Below are 17,755 nucleotides of genomic sequence, written 5' to 3'. Positions count from 1 at the left end.
TTGATCTATCAACAGATTCATCAGCCATAATAGAATAGAAGGGATTTGCTTGAATAATTGAAACAAGGTTTTTTTAGTTTACCATCTTTATCATTTACTGAGGTTTCTTAGTATTCTGTTTGCCAAAATGCCTATACCACTATTTCTTCATCCACGCTTTAAGTAAAGAGCTTTCTCTCGATCTTAATGCGAGTAGCTAGTGAAAGTTTTCATCACCATGACCCTAAGCCCTAACCCTTGACGAGCCAAAAACTACAAATTAGATAATATTGTCACAAAACAATGTCTATTTTCACGTGGATAATGATTCTCCCACATCTCTAGTTGTCTTGGGTACAACATAAAGACGCTGCATGGCTTCAAGGTGGCATTAGACCTTTCCTGACCTAAAAACGTGATTAACTTTTGCCCAGGGGGGGGAAAGAAACGAGGTCTGGGACCGAGTAGCGATGCTCTCACAACTTGCAAAGCGATCAATTTACGATGTAATCAGCGGTTTTTGGACGATGATGCAACAGGCAATCTTTTCCCCGCGAAATGGAAGCTGCTATGCCGTGGAATCACTTATTATAAAGGGGTTCAATTCTCTTAACTAAAAATCTAAAAGCAGCGTGTTTATCCGAAAATTTCGTCATCGTCGTGTAGTTTTAAGAACGCAATATTTTGTGATGCCGTGCTACTTTTCAGTGCTGAAATGCAAATGTTTGTACCACGATTTTCAACTGGCCCACATGGGGATTGTAAATGAAGTAAAACAAAGAAAGACCAAGTCAACAAACAACTTCGAAACAATAGAGCAAGAACAATAGCTCCGACCAGCGCGGGAATATTCGATCGCCACGTTTTCATTACCATTCCCGTGACGGTTTTATTTCATAACAAACACCACATAATGGCACCAAGAACTTTTCCGGAGAAATTTTCGCTGCTTTAAAGACAAAACTTAGAAAGTCTTTTTTATTACTACATATATAAAAAAATCGAACTCTCTCACTGGTCCCATGTTGTTATTGTTTTGGCAAGTTCACAAAGAAAGGAGCTGCTCATGCGCCTTAGAGACATCCGCTGACTACCGCCCCGATGATTGCTTTGCAAGTTGTGAGAGCATCGCTCAGATTTCATATAAGAGAATGTATGGGAAGTTGCTTCCCCCCCCTGCTTTTGCCTTTTTCCAATTTCTGAAACCAGTTGAAATGAATGCTTTTTCCACAGAAGCATTTGTCAGCTTATATTCCGTTAATGCTTTAATACAAACAAAACAAAAGGCACTCCCGCTGACCTCGTCATAGTTAAGCCAGGTCCACCTGTTGATGTGATGAACGAGTGTTGTCTACCAGCATCAAACAAAACCCTGATCCTGTAAGGATCTTTATTCCATTTTTACAAGACATTACAAAGTAGTACTGTTTAAGAAACAAACTGAAAAAAATGCAATTTTTGTCTCAGAAGTACATGGGATTGTAAAGAGCTTCTGTTTGCATGTATTCAAAACATGACAGGAAAACGATATCTAACATTGACGGCCGAGATTGCATTTTTGAGAAAATATCTCGTAGATCCCCGCTCTTAACCACTTTACAGCTCTTTCAGTGATCTATTGAAAAAAACAACAACAATGTGACAGATATAGGGGAAATTGTAGATATCAATTTTTGACACGTGAATGTACAAATAAAAATGTGAATCGCAATTAACTTTGGTGGCACCCCTGATAGGAAATTGTGAAATAATTATATGTCTTCTGGTGTTACTTGACGCCCAATATGTATATTTTATGACAAGATTAAAAAAATCCTTGAATGTCTGCAATCTTGTTCCCCACTGTTAAAAGACTCATGATAAGATTACATTTTTGTGGAACATTTCACAACTTAAACAGATCATTAGCAGAATGTCAGAACCCGACTCCTTCTTGACAATGTTGTTTCCAGGAAAGCCTCTTGGAATGGAAGCCTCATGGATATTAGTTACACTGAATAGGTGTGGGGAGGGAGACCTAAAATGTTTAGCCTTTTAACACTAAGATGTCTTTGACACCTCCTTTTGCAATCTGTGGTATATAAAAACTTCTCATGTATTTGTACTCACCAACACTTCTGTTGACAAGAGTGTCAATAGCATGTTCCAAATTGAAACTGCATTTTAGAACAGTGTCAAAGTCAACCTCATCTTCTGTAGGGAACAACTCTTTCAGTTTTGACAATTCTTGAACTGGAAATGAATAAAAAGAAATATATTCAGTGGCAAATATGCACATCACTGAAAAAAAAAACGTAATATACATGAATCAAGTACAGTGATACACTACCACTACCATTAGCTGTGCCTTCTTGAGCTGAAATCTTTGGTACATTCTGTAAAAAAAAAAATTGGAATTCTTTCTTTTTCTCTGAAAACACTAACAAATCTGAACTAAATCACTGAGAAAGATATGTGTTCAGCACTGAACATCTTTTGGATTCAACAAAAATTCACAATTACTAAAAACACTCATTAGTCATTGTTGATTTCTCATAAATGTACCCATGAGATCAAGTTAACAAGTGTGTAAGATACATGTACAGTTGTATTTTAATTCACAAAGGCTTTTTGTAGGTGCAAAAAATAAATAAATGCCAAAATTGGAAGAGCGTCCAGTAAAAACAACAAAGTTGAACTGCCAGTATCTGCAATCCATTCTGACAATACATACCCCATCAGAAGATAATATTTTGGTTGTATGCATGTACTTTTGGGTATTTCTTGCAACGGCCACTAACATCCACAATGTAGGATCGTGGAGCAACTTGTTGCACACATGTACCCAGTCGCCATTTGTTCTCTCTCTGTGATGGCGATGGTTTTACTCGCACAGGCTGCCCAATTTTCAACTCTGGCAGCTCCTTTGAGCCTCTGTCAAAGTAGTACTTTGCTTTCTGACGCCGCACCTTGATTTTTTTCTGCTACTCCGTCTACAACTTGTGGTCGCAGTAGTCGGTTTGTGGTTGGCAGAAGGGTGCGAATGAGAATACTATGGCCAAGCATTCTTTCTCTATCTGAGCATAGTGGCGTTCGGTGCTTGACAACGACCTTGAGACGAAAGCAACCGGCTGTCCGTTCTGAAGCAGTGCTGCCCCGAGGCCAACTTCACTGGCGTCAGAACTTCTGCCGCTCTGTAGCATAGCTATTCCTTTAACACCACGGGAGCTTTACAATTTGTTTTTGGCTTTGTTTAGTCTATAATTTGGGGTTTGGTTGCCTGTTAAGATACATAAAGCTCACCCAGTAAGTTAACACTTTTTACTAAGTAAGCATTAATGTACACTTCTCGCTTTTTTTTTCGTTTTATGTGGTGTGTTTATCAATTTCTTTACCGTTACTTTGCACTTAATACAAACTTCATTTTTTGTTAGCCGAAATCGGAATAACTATCTCGGGCAAAAACTGCCACACTTTTTTCTCAACACAAAAACAAAAGGAATGGATCTTAGAATTGCATCAATAAACGCAAGGGGGTTAGGAGACATGATTAAGCGACGGGAACTTTTCAATTGGCTTCGGAAAAAACAATTGGCCATATATTTCATTCAAGAAGCGCAGTGTACTGAAGAAAATATGCATGATTGGCGAGCAGAATGGGGGTATCAAGCTCTTTTCAGCTGCTGCTCTAGCAGAAAGGCAGGCCTTATGATTTTGTCTAACAATAATTTCGCCTTTCAAATTTTGAGATCATACTGTGATCCCGAGGGACGCTTTATTATTTGTGATATAAAAACAAATGGTAAACAATTAAGTTTGGTGAATTTATATGCTCCAAACGATGACTGTTACGAATGGATTCGGTTTGGTGAAGTAAACGTTTACCAGACTGAATGCAGGATTCTCGGTAACACAACAATTTTACTCAATTCCAGCTTAACATGTCGCACCCTTTCGACAATCAACTCAAAAACACTTCTCGTCTGAAGTTCTTCTCGGAAAGTCTCTATCACGTGACCTAAGCGAAAGTCTAAAAATAAACATCCTCGTGGGAAAATACGTCACATGGACAATGTCACGAACAATGTCACGCTCAGTTTTGGAAGTAACACAATTTTTTGTAACATAACCCCCTCTTGAAAAGAAATTTGTAAACATTTCTCAATAATAACGAAAAATTGACTTTACAGAATTGAGGGTAGTCCAGTGTCTTAAATTTGTCCTTGCATTTTTGAGAAAATATCTCGTAGATCCCCGCTCTTAACCACTTTACAGCTCTTTCAGTGATCTATTGAAAAAAAAAACAACAATGTGACAGATATAGGGGAAATTGTAGATATCAATTTTTGACACGTGAATGTACAAATAAAAATGTGAATCGCAATTAACTTTGGTGGCACCCCTGATAGGAAATTGTGAAATAATTATATGTCTTCTGGTGTTACTTGACGCCCAATATGTATATTTTATGACAAGATTAAAAAAATCCTTGAATGTCTGCAATCTTGTTCCCCACTGTTAAAAGACTCATGATAAGATAACATTTTTGTGGAACATTTCACAACTTAAACAGATCATTAGCAGAATGTCAGAACCCGACTCCTTCTTGACAATGTTGTTTCCAGGAAAGCCTCTTGGAATGGAAGCCTCATGGATATTAGTTACACTGAATAGGTGTGGGGAGGGAGACATAAAATGTTTAGCCTTTTAACACTAAGATGTCTTTGACACCTCCTTTTGCAATCTGTGGTATATAAAAACTTCTCATGTATTTGTACTCACCAACACTTCTGTTGACAAGAGTGTCAATAGCATGTTCCAAATTGAAACTGCATTTTAGAACAGTGTCAAAGTCAACCTCATCTTCTGTAGGGAACAACTCTTTCAGTTTTGACAATTCTTGAACTGGAAATGAATAAAAAGAAATATATTCAGTGGCAAATATGCACATCACTGAAAAAAAAACGTAATATAAATGAATCAAGTACAGTGATACACTACCACTACCATTAGCTGTGCCTTCTTGAGCTGAAATCTTTGGTACATTCTGTAAAAAAAAATTTGGAATTCTTTCTTTTTATCTGAAAACACTAACAAATCTGAACTAAATCACTGAGAAAGATATGTGTTCAGCACTGAACATCTTTTGGATTCAACAAAAATTCACAATTAATAAAAACACTCATTAGTCATTGTTGATTTCTCATAAATGTACCCATGAGATCAAGTTAACAAGTGTGTAAGATACATGTACAGTTGTATTTTAATTCACAAAGGCTTTTTGTAGGTGCAAAAAATAAATAAATGCCAAAATTGGAAGAGCGTCCAGTAAAAACAACAAAGTTGAACTGCCAGTATCTGCAATCCATTCTGACAATACATACCCCATCAGAAGATAATATTTTGGTTGTATGCATGTACTTTTGGGTATTTCTTGCAACGGCCACTAACATCCACAATGTAGGATCGTGGAGCAACTTGTTGCACACATGTACCCAGTCGCCATTTGTTCTCTCTCTGTGATGGCGATGGTTTTACTCGCACAGGCTGCCCAATTTTCAACTCTGGCAGCTCCTTTGAGCCTCTGTCAAAGTAGTACTTTGCTTTCTGACGCCGCACCTTGATTTTTTCTGCTACTCCGTCTACAACTTGTGGTCGCAGTAGTCGGTTTGTGGTTGGCAGAAGGGTGCGAATGAGAATATTATGGCCAAGCATTCTTTCTCTATCTGAGCATAGTGGCGTTCGGTGCTTGACAACGACCTTGAGACGAAAGCCACCGGCTGTCCGTTCTGAAGCAGTGCTGCCCCGAGGCCAACTTCACTGGCGTCAGAACTTCTGCCGCTCTGTAGCATAGCTATTCCTTTAACACCACGGGAGCTTTACAATTTGTTTTTGGCTTTGTTTAGTCTATAATTTGGGGTTTGGTTGCCTGTTAAGATACATAAAGCTCACCCAGTAAGTTAACACTTTTTACTAAGTAAGCATTAATGTACACTTCTCGCTTTTTTTTCGTTTTATGTGGTGTGTTTATCAATTTCTTTACCGTTACTTTGCACTTAATACAAACTTCATTTTTTGTTAGCCGAAATTGGAATAACTAACTCAACACAAAAACAAAAGGAATGGATCTTAGAATTGCATCAATAAACGCAAGGGGGTTAGGAGACATGATTAAGCGACGGGAACTTTTCAATTGGCTTCGGAAAAAACAATTGGCCATATATTTCATTCAAGAAGCGCAGTGTACTGAAGAAAATATGCATGATTGGCGAGCAGAATGGGGGTATCAAGCTCTTTTCAGCTGCTGCTCTAGCAGAAAGGCAGGCCTTATGATTTTGTCTAACAATAATTTCGCTTTTCAAATTTTGAGATCATACTGTGATCCCGAGGGACGCTTTATTATTTGTGATTTAAAAACAAATGGGAAACAATTAAGTTTGGTGAATTTATATGCTCCAAACGATGACAATCCAAACTTTTTTACAAATGTCTTTGAGCACATAGTCGATTTCAAATGTGACGAGATAATAGCAGGAGGAGATTATAACTTAGTGGTTGATGTTGAAAAAGATAAGAAAGGTGGCCTTGCTAAAACCCATAAAAAATCGCTGGAAGTCATAAACAGCTTCTCTGAAGAGTTAGATTTGATTGACGTCTGGAGTGTTCAAAATCCTGAACTACGACGCTTTACATGGAGGAAAAGAAATCCGGAAATACATTGCAGACTTGATTTTTTTCTCGTCAACCAAAGCACACTTTGTAACGTTGTTAATACAGATATTGTCCCTGGTTACAAAACAGATCATTCAATGATCACCTTGCAAATATCTTTACACAATAATTCAAGAGGAAGAGGTTTTTGGAAACTAAACACCTCTTTTCTGAAGGATGAAGAATACGCAAACCAAATTAGAACAATTATAACTCGAACTAAAGAGGAATATGCACAAGATAGCACTATCACCCCTGGTCTATTATGGGAAATGATAAAAATGAAAATCAGAGAACTATCAATTAATTATGGAAAAACTAAAAAGAGAAGGCTTGTGCAAAAATAAGAGGATATTGAAAAATCAATTAAAAACCTGGAGGAACAGTTTGCTAATACACGTGTGGACGACAGCCAACATTTGTGGTCAGAATTAGAAAAGAAAAGACGTGAACTAGAAACTTTAATTGAATACCAAACAAAAGGGGCGATTTTAAGATCCAAGTCTCAATGGTACAACGAAGGTGAAAAAAATTCTAAATATTTTCTCAACCTAGAAAAGAGACATTTTAAACAAGGAACAATTACTCAATTGAAAATAAATGATCAAGACTATATTCAATCAGACAGGGACATCTTACATGAGTGCGAGGGTTTTTATAAAAATCTCTATAGCTCAAAAATACAAGTTAACGATTACCCGGTAGAGTTTTTTCACAAGCACGAGAAGTATTAAATACGAAAAAACAACTCTTTTGCAAGGGCCTCCTAAGCTCTAAAGAATGCTTAGAAGCATTAAAAGCTATGGCCTCAGAAAAGTCACCTGGTACAGACGGACTACCATGTGAATTTTACAAATTCTTCTGGGAAGACAGAAGAAAGCCTTATAAATGCTTTAAACTTCTCCTATGAAACAGGAAAACTCACTATATCACAAAGGCGTGGAATTATTAAACTTATACCAAAGAAAGATGCTGATCCCAACTTGATTAAAAATTGGCGCCTACTAACAGTATTAAACTGTGATTATAAGATCGCATCAAAAGCAGTTGCAAACCGCATTAAAACAGTGTTACCTGAGCTTATATCAGACGATCAGTCGAGTTTCATTAAGGGCAGATGTATTAGCGATAGCATACGCACGATAGATAGCGTCATTAACTATACAGCGAACAAAAAAAATCCCTGGGCTTCTTCTTTTTCTAGATTTTGAAAAAGCCTTCGATACTCTGGAATGGTCATTTATCAATAAAACCCTTCTGCATTTCGGCTTCGGTCCCTCATTGTTAAACTGGGTTAGACTTTTTTACTGTAGTACTGAAAGCTGTATCTTAAACAATGGATGGGCGAGCAATTTCTTTGAACTAAGTCGAGGAGTAAGGCAGGGTTGCCCTTTGTCACCCTATCTTTTTATACTATCTGTAGAAATACTCGCTGAAGCCATACGCAACAAAAGAGAAATTAGGGGCATCAAAATACATGATACTGAACTCAAACTAAGCCAATATGCAGATGATACGACACTCATTTTAGATGGCTCCGAACAATCTCTTAAAATCTCATTGTCTTTGATAGAGGCTTTTGGTAAAATATCTGGGCTCAAGCTATATGACAGGAAAACAGAAGCTCTATGGATAGGCTCCCAAAGAAACTGCAAGTTAAATTTATGTCCCGAAAAAAATTTCCAATGGAAAAATGAAAAAGTTAAAGCATTAGGTGTTTGGTTTACTACGGATCAAGATATGATATGACGATATGACGATTATTGATATGACGATTATTGATATGACGATCTCCCTAAATTATAAGGATAAACTGAAGAAAATTAGATCTATCTTAGGATGTTGGAAATTCCGACGACTTAGTTTATTAGGGAAGATAGCAGTTTTGAAAAGCCTAGTAGTATCTCAACTTGTTTACGTCCTATCACCTTTGCAAACAAACCACCAAGCAATCAAGGAAATCAACAAGCTTTTTTTCAGTTTTTTATGGAACGATAAAGGCGATAAAATTAAGCGCGCTGTCATGATCAACGACTATTCAGACGGAGGACTCAAAATGACTGATATTGCATCTTTTAACAAATCATTAAAAGCCACATAGATTAAAAAATATCTGGATTCCCAAAAAGAATAGCGAATGGAAAAACATCTTTAATTTAGAGCTCGGAAAGTATGGAGGCGGTGCTATTTTTAAAGGAAATCTTAGCAAAAAAGATATAAATAACTTACGAATTGAGGATCCATTTGTTAAAGAAGTTATGGAAATATTGTCAGAGACTTTCTTTGAAGGAAAAATTATGTCTAAAGATCACTTTTTTTCCATGCCTCTTTGGCAAAACTCGCTAATAAGAATAAACAATGCACCAGTACTATGTAAAAATTGGCTTTCAAAAGGTGTAACACAAATAAAGCATTTAATGGATGATTCTCATAACTTAATTTCGCTCGTCAATTTTCAAAGTAAATACGAACTTCAAGTTAAACCACTAACTTTTTTTAGAATAATCTCCGCAGTAAAACTTTTTACAGAGACAAATCCCAGAAACACATTTAAAATACGAAAGTCTCTTCAATAAATATATACATTTCGCCGATAAAAGGTTAAAAATAAAACTTAAGGTAAAAGCTGTTAAAATTGATGTTAAACGTTTTCGATCTGTTCGATCATCATCAGAGTGAAAAAATCTGCATACGCTCATCATTCTTATAGTTCAGATAACACCAGTTATGTAATACCTGTTCCCACTGGGAACAAGGTGAGGTCCAGTGATTGAACTTGTTTGTTTAGTTCAGGGTGGTAGCGTGCAATGTAACAGAATGCTTCTTTTATTCTTCTTTTTAACCATGAGTGGGCAGTGGTTAAAACATTCCACGTGAACTTGTCACACGTCATCTACAAAGGCAAGTGTAATTGTGGAGTAACATACATTGGCGAAAAAAAAATGTATGAGTGACATTGGCGAAACAGCACGCAACCATGCACCTTTTCTGGCAATGTGAAAAAACAAAAACGTTTTGGCAGAATCTTTCCGTATGGCTGCAGTCGTGTCAGATACTTTCACCTGACAATCATCTATGTATGGAAACCGCTTTAGGTCTTATCCCTGACAGCTCTAATTTTAAACTCCAAATAAATTTTTGTTGCCTCATCGCTAAACACTACATTTGGACATGTCGATCGAAAGAACGCCACCCAACCCAAAACAATTTCTTGTTTTATCTAAAACATATACATCAATTAGAAAAAAATATACCAAGTAACACAAAAAAATGGAAGCCTTTTCTATCCTCGCTGGATCAAGTCTCCTGAGCCCTTGAGCGTGTAACCTTAAATGTTAGGGAAAGTAGTGGTAGTACTGTGGCATGCGTTGTATTGTATTGTAATGTAATTAAATAAAAGAATTGTGTAATGGTTTTGTAAGTAAAGTTATAGCGTACTTAGTGCAACTTTTGTAACGTAAGTTTTTCTTTTCTTTTTAGCATTGTAAGTAGTTTTCTATTCGTAAGCTTTGTAAGTAGTTTTTTTTGTAAGCGTTGTAAGTAGTTTATTTTTTTTTTGGGGGGGGGGGGAGTTTGTAAGCAATGAATTAAAATAAAAATAAAAAAAAAAAAAAACTTCACTGGCATCACATTGTATGGTCACCTCTTCTTTGACATCGTAGTACCGGAGTATAGGCTGGGTCGCCACTAACTTCTTGATGCTTTCCATGGCTTCATCGTGCTGTGATTGTGATTGAATCAAGTCGTTTTCGAGTACCAAACTCGCATGTTGATGCCAACTGCGGAAGTTTTGTGATGTACTGTGCGAATGTTTCACCTTGGCTCTTTTCACAAGTGTTGAACTTGCAGTGCTCGTAAATGACATTTCGGGTTGGTTTGAAATGCGCCTGTTGTGCTTGCAAAATTGGGTCGACCTTTTTTCTGTCACCATCCGCCATTTCGATGTGTTTAAATACTCCAAAACACTCTTTGCCCATGGCGGATAACAACGTAGCGACTCGGATTGCTTCATCTTTTTTATCCAGACCAATAGCAATCTCGTAATTCTCAAACTGGGATTGGAAAAACAACCAATTGTGCGCGAGGTCCCCCTTCATGTCCATTGGTGCTGGAGCCGGGAAGTTGCTCGCGGCCATTATTCACAGAACCATCCAGGCTTTGTAGCTTTCTTTACTGTATACTGGATGTTCAGGGATGTGTTGTCAGTCACAAAACTCGCGGAGGCTTTCTTACTCAACGAGAGATGTACGCACTTCTGACACCATGATTCATCAACACGCCATTTTGGAGCACAAAACAACAACTTTAATTTATGCTAATTTATGCATACATGATGGCCTGGGGCGAGGCGCATAATAAATCACGAAACAGTGCATGCCCACTTTCAAACAGCTTCAAAACCATTTCTGTGCACTGAGGAGAAAGGTCACGGAAAAAAGAGGACTCCAGAGTTTCAAGCAAATGGTTGTGGTCCCACTCTATGTCTACAGAACAACATCCCTCGCTGTCTATTTTGACTATCATCTGAAAGGGGCAATTGGTGTTCTTTACTCTGGCAGATGGATTCAAGTACAATTTCTGCTGTGGATCTTTAATTGGACTCCAGTTGCGAGTGTTGTGTTGGCATCGATAGTAGTTTTGCAACACATAGCCGCTTGTTGGTGCCTTCTTTGTCTTCACTGAGATGCTGTTTATCACTTCATGTTCGAATATCCATTGCTCTAGGTTTTCTTTCGTTATATCTTTGTTATATCTCCATTTCCTGAAGTTGCCTTCAGGTAGTAAAATGAATCATCTGGAGGCGAAGCCAGAAAACTCTCCTTTGTAATTTGGGTCGATTCAAAAGATTTTCTTTTCGATTCGACTTCTTTTATAGCTGAAGATATTAGATCTTTGAGAAAATTGTCGGGTTTGTCCGCCATTTTGATTTAATAAAAATTGCTATGGTTTGTGGGAAAGCTAGTCATGCATTGCTCTGATTGTCACGCATGTCGTCAGAGAGAGTCGGAAATATCGGTTTCTTCTTGGCATCGACCTTAATGATGGCATCGACCGTCGTGAGAAATGGCATCAACCATTTTCAATGGCAACGACCGTTCTGAGAAATGGCATTGACCGTTTCAAATGGCAACGACCGTTTACGAAAGGGAAATTTGCGGCGGCGGGCCTAGGGCTTTACAACAGTCACGACAGTAACAATTTTACAAACAAGTCCGAAAATGTCAATAATCAGTTCAATCGTCTCTCCAGTTATCACTCCTTTCTTGGTTACAGTTCCTTAAGGCCATACTAAAAGAGCAAAGTACATGTATCATATTGTTTATTTTTAGTCTTTTCATCCACACCATTGTAATTGGACTTTTTGCCTTGTTGCTTGAAGCACAAAACTGGAATAAATTCCTTGCATTGCATCTCTTGTATCCAGTAATCCGAGCAAAGGGAGATAAGGATTATCCTCAAGGACCTCGTTTCAAGCTAAAAGAGGCTTCTGTGAGATTTTTTTAAATTCTTTTTCATTCTAGGTGAAGAGGCAAAGGGCCGCTCTATTAGCTTACCATATACTTTAACTTGTCCAGAAAGTGAATTCTATCTGGTTGGGCACAGGACCCTTATTCCTGGAGCGCCAGAGTTTCCAAGTCTTTCTTTTATGCTTTGAAAAAGAGCATCATGGCAAGGTGATTCTTATTTCTTTTGAAACATCTAGTGCATCCTGTTGACGTGAACAGCTCTTAATCACATCTGAACGAGCCAGATTTATAGCAGTGTATAGCAGTTTGTATACACAGCTCTGTGCTCTTCGCAACAGATCTTAGCAGCTATACCATGTTTAGACCCAGCCATATCATAACATTTTCCTCTTATTTTTGAGAATGAGAGATTAAGTTGTTTGAAAATGCTTTCGATAGCTTTTAATATTGTCCCTGCCTCTGTATTTGGCACTTCATAAAGACCTGAGATATCCTCATGAGCATTGAAATTGTCGTCTACCCACTGCAAACAAGTTACAAGTTGCTCTTTGTTCGATCTATCAACAGATTCATCAGCCATAGTAGAATAAAAGGGACTTTCTTGAATAATTGAAACAAGTTTTTTTTTAAGTGAAATGGCAACTCGCGTTCTCAAGTTGAATTCTCGGAAAAAAGTTTTTCCGAGTTCCCCCAACAGGAGTCGAACCCATGACCTTCCAAGATTACCGGTTGGACGCTCTAACCACTGAGCTATGTGAGACTCGTGGTGAGCGGGGTCATATTCTAGGTTCTTATGAGTGACACATGTCCTGCTAACTGCAAGGCTCACTTGCAAACAAAATTAACCGATCAGCAGGAAGTTTTTGGTTGGAATACGTATACCACTTCACTTACCAAACAAGAATTTCATTTAGGTACTTTCAAAGGTTGTTCACTGTCGTTATACGAATACATTACCATTTTGATTTAAAACTTTATGTCTATTTTTGACAAAAAACACGATCTTTGCCAGAATGGAGATGCTCTTTATTACAGGTTTTGAGCTGCCGGCGAGCAAGGTGATGAGACCCTTAGTGTCAGCTTTTTCATAAGCATTCTTTATGCACCCGAATGTTAGACTGGCTTGGGCCATGTTTCAACAGTCTCCAAGTTGCCTTTGTATGTCAGTAATCTTTCTGAAATTGCAGCTTTCTCTCTTTGCATGTGGAGGGCGGTGTGAATGTGATCTGCATTTTTTTTTGTGGCGGCAAGACAATTTTCCAACCTGTCGTCGGTTAGGATTTCTTGCAGTGCTAGTGTATCCGCCAATGCATCATGGGCGTTGAAAGTTTTCCCTGTAATATGCTGATAAACAGCTCCAAAAGATTTCGACTTTGGAAGCCAAGCTTCCTTTCTCAATAGTGGAAGACTTTCTCCAAAATAAATAGGCTTCCCCATTACTTCCTCCTCATGTCTTCAAATTGCGACATCTGAAAGAACAGCCTTGGGGTGTCAAAGGTGCGAGAATTATGGCCTATCAGGATGGACGACATTATATTCACAGGTAATACCATGAACCGCAGAGGCGCTGGGAGCTATGCCTTCTGATGGGACCATATTAAATGAAAGTGACGAGTTCTTGATGACACTGCAAGTTGAAGGATCTCACAGTCCTTTGCACGACTTGTAGTTTCCATGTCATAGAAGATTTCGCCGGCGTTCGGTGATGGCGCAGGTAGTGCTGTTTGACGCACTTTGGATGTTGTAACCATGCCTACCATCATTTGGTCATCATCCATCCCAACCAGTATCCATCCCAGCCAGCATTGCCAGTGTCAAGGCCCATGTCCGACATAACATCTGCGATGTATCCACAACCTGAAAGAAGAAAAGCATTCAAAGAAGCCTTTTTATTTTTGCAACAATCGCGTAAAGCTTCAATATAAACCCTGCCCTGATTTTCGTTTAACACTTCGTTTTATTATTGTTTTTTAACGAGAACTTGTCTTTGGGGAACGGTGTCTTTTATTGAAGGAGATTTTTTCTTTTCAAAATTGGTAGGGATCAAATAACGACAACGCATCAGCAGCTCATGGGAGTTTCATTGACGGCTTACTGTATTTGAGTGGAGATTGCTTTTTAGACCTCACTTATTGTAATAACGTAGCATTTTGTTTACGATGCTAACACTTACACTATACTTACCTTTGTTGACGTGAGCCACACCAGCTGCAACTCTAATGTCATTGCTTTTGCTTCCGCCGTAGTACCGTATTTTAAGGGACTTCGTTCCAATAATGCTGTTGGCACATTCGTTCTTCTGCGATGATGTTAAAGGAGCTATTTTCTTTAGCATTTCCTGTGTTAAGTATTTTCTCATTATTTCATTTAAACAGCTTCTTAGCCCGTCTCCTTGTAGGCTTTTTCCATTTGGAAGTTCCGAATGTCTGTAAGCCGTAGGATCTTTGTGATAACCGCACCATGTCTCCGTACAGTGTGAGTGGTCTCCAAAGGCGTGAGGGACAATGGCTTCTAGTGCTTGTTTCAGACCACCTATGTCGCCCTTGTTCTGGTATAAGGCGTACAAGAAGCACTTCTCACTTCTCCCAACATTGTACCGCTGTTTATGCTAAAATATGGATGTAATAAGTTTTTTGCTTTTTATTCAGCAATCATCCCTTCTAGGTAGGAAAACAGGATTATAATGTTAAAAAATGGAAATTTACCCAATGCTTTCCCGAGTTGCCACCAAAACCATCCCTCCCCAAGACATCTGTGGCATGTCAAAAGGTACACGTAATTGTTAGTAATTATTATACTGGTCTATATCTTTAGCAAAAAAAATCAAAACACTAAAAGGTATTTAAATTAATTTATTTACTTATTTGAACTCAAAGCATCCAGTTCTCTACGCAAAGTCATACAGGCTGTTTGATTTTACAAGATAAAATCACATCCCATGACTCTTTAATTATTTCGCTCTTCAGTGTTTTTCATCTCCATTGCTCTACAAAATTCTTCCATAGTGACCACATAGGTCACAATGGAATTGTGCATTCTTTTTAATTTAATAAGCACCAGTATGGATTTGATTCATTGATTCTGACCGATGCAAGCATGCAGGTGCTCGAAAGCTACATCAATTTCGTAAGGCCATTGATGAAACACAGTGCGACTACGTACTTCTCACTAGAAATGACGGACAGCACAGCAAATTGGGCAACGTTATGAGTAAAGTAGTGTTTGATGCAATTGGAAAGTAATTCATCCAACGCGCTATTGTCAAATTGTCGAAACGCAAAGCCTAGATGTGCTCACAAGCAAGGAGCAACGTATTTTATCAGAAGACCAAAAACACAGTTCTGCCGTTGCAAAAGTTCACGATCAAAAGCAAAGATCGCGAGAAGTTGCTGTCAAAGCTCACGAGTGTCTACAAAAGCTACAAGGCACGAAAGGCTACCAGTCGAAACAACATAATCGAAGAGTGCCTCCCCTGAAAAAAAATTCCCCTCCCACAAAGCAATTGCGAGTTCAAAGAACTTATCATCGGGTGTTGAAATTCACGGCAGATGAGGATAATTTTCTCAAGAAGGGCATTGATAAGCACATATTTGGGCAGTGGACGGCAATTTTGAGGGATCCTGATTTCAAATTCCAAGACGGAAGAACGGTAGACTCTTTTAAGAAAAGGGCTGGGATGAAAATGCAGCTAGTTAATTACCGAGGCAAGAACAACACTAACATTTTCAACTTGTATGAAGCCAGAACGTCATTTTAATGTATCGTGAGTTATTAAACTACTTCTCACGATCAACAATCTATTTCTTTAACAACAAATAATGCACGCTAGTAGTAACAGGAATGGGCTCGGCTAAACCGCTTTCTTTCAAATCAATCTAATTTTTTTAATTACTATAGCCTCACTGAAAAAGAGTTTCAATGTCTATTGCTGTCTAAAAAAGTAGTTCGTGATAACTCAACAAACATGTTATTTTCTTTTGGAATTAGCCTATCACCACAGTGAATGTCACTCTTGTATAATGATTGTCTAGTTCACAGTGCTCTCAAGAACTATAATCTCTTAATGTAACTTATAGCCATAATATTTTTTCCTTTAATTCACATCGTGTGCAAAATAGTCAAACGTAGCATAAGAGCAACGTAGTGTTCCTTAACAATGTACACACTATTACATTTGCAAAAAATGAACATAGAGAGAATAAGTCGCACGCAAGCTGTCTTATTACAAGCCACAAAACTACCAATCTACGGTTGTGTACCAGTCGGCATAAAACCAGTCAGGGTCATTTGCTTCTTTGATGAATATGCCTGGCTCTGAACGTGCGGTCTCTTCGCTGACTTAACTGCTGGAGGGTTGTGAGCAATGCCTGGGGAAGGTGGACAGATAGCTTCCACGTCGTGATGCGGAATGTACGTTGGTGTCTTTGGTGCCGCCAACCCACATTCTTCGTCGTTGTCGTCGCAGTAACTTCCACTGCTTTGGGCCGTGTTAGCGTGATATTGACTCTGCGGGACATGTAAAAACCGGTACAGGGGAGTACAGATCTCGGATAAGATGTATGCATGACAGGTCCACCAGTCCGTTGCTAAGGCACAACCTTTTGCGTTGCTCTACTGCAGCCGCCAGACTTAGTGTTCCCTGACGCTCGTGATAACTGCGTAGCTTCTCACAGTTAATTTCCAATAAACTCTTCATGACCTTCCGCTCTTCTTCGTCCGTAGGATCTTACATTTGCTTGCTCTCTTCTGCCATCTCTTTCTCGAATTGGGCAAGCCAAGGATTTCCAAAAGCTTGTTTTATCTTCTCTTCCTGTTTGCGCCGTTGTCGTGATTCACGTTGGTTTTTCCCTCCTGGATTTTCTTCTCTTTAACTTGCTCTATGTGTTCCGGCAGGGGGGGCGTCAGGATCTGTTATAGCATTGTTGGCCTCTGTCTGGTCAAATACTACAAGGTCTACAAGAAAACTTCGTCAATTTGCTAAACGGCGCCCATGCGCGGCTTTGTTGGTGCTTTCGACATTCTGTAGCATGACCGTTAACTGCCGTCTTCTCATGTCGTTATTGTTGGTCTTGAGGAGTTCCCGACGCAGTTTTTCCAACTCACTGCTTTCCTCTGTGTCAGACTTTGAGGACACGTCCGAGGTTGAATCTCTGTCTTGGTCGTCACCTTCTCTACTGCAACCGCGTACTTTCTTCCACGAGAGAAACGCTGAGTATGTTTTTCAACTCTTCTTCAGATAAGCCTTCCTTGTGCAAGGCTGGTGCTGTGATTTCACTGCTTGGGTTGTCGCCCACAATGTACTGTGCCCATGCAATGCAGTCCATGGCGTTCTCTCTGAGCCACTGGTTGGCTTCTGGTTTCACTTTTGGAAGACTCTTAAAGTTATACTTATGCAAGCGTTTGGCCATCGCGTCGTTGTGGTCGGAACCAAAGTCCATGTCAACTTAGCATGTAATGTACATTGTAGTGGAGCAGTGAAATCCCTGGGATTTTTTCCATTTTGAGTCATGGGACGTAAACCCACCTTGACAAATCAGTTTCCAGTCATCGGCGTCAAGTAGTCCTCCCACGAACGCCTTGTCCAAAAAGATTACTTCCATAAGGCTGTCGATTATCGC

General features: G+C 38.9%; 1 protein-coding gene and 1 long non-coding RNA gene across 2 annotated transcripts; both read right to left on the bottom strand.

Annotated features, from left to right (window-relative positions):
• Positions 1 to 1,442: 1,442 nt before the first annotated feature.
• LOC144652115 (uncharacterized) lies at positions 1,443 to 2,762 on the bottom strand. The gene is made up of 4 exons (XM_078512145.1): positions 2,693 to 2,762; positions 2,315 to 2,354; positions 2,093 to 2,211; positions 1,443 to 1,583 (listed from the first exon to the last, which is right to left on the bottom strand). Exons 1-4 carry the CDS (start codon positions 2,759 to 2,761, stop codon positions 1,443 to 1,445), a joined length of 369 nt encoding a protein of 122 aa, XP_078368271.1. The 5' UTR covers position 2,762.
• A 1,407-nt stretch (positions 2,763 to 4,169) lies between these two features.
• Positions 4,170 to 5,725, bottom strand: LOC144652114 (uncharacterized). The gene is made up of 4 exons (XR_013570453.1): positions 5,343 to 5,725; positions 4,966 to 5,005; positions 4,745 to 4,863; positions 4,170 to 4,235 (listed from the first exon to the last, which is right to left on the bottom strand). It is a non-coding gene; the product is annotated as an uncharacterized LOC144652114 (long non-coding RNA).
• Positions 5,726 to 17,755: the final 12,030 nt, after the last annotated feature.

The sequence above is a fragment of the Oculina patagonica genome, chromosome 4 (assembly GCF_052425735.1).
Source record: "Oculina patagonica isolate OP01 chromosome 4, crgOcupat, whole genome shotgun sequence".
NCBI classification, from domain to species: Eukaryota; Metazoa; Cnidaria; class Anthozoa; order Scleractinia; family Oculinidae; genus Oculina; species Oculina patagonica.
Note: the sequence above shows the minus strand (reverse complement) of the source record. Positions and strands in the feature narration are given on the sequence as shown.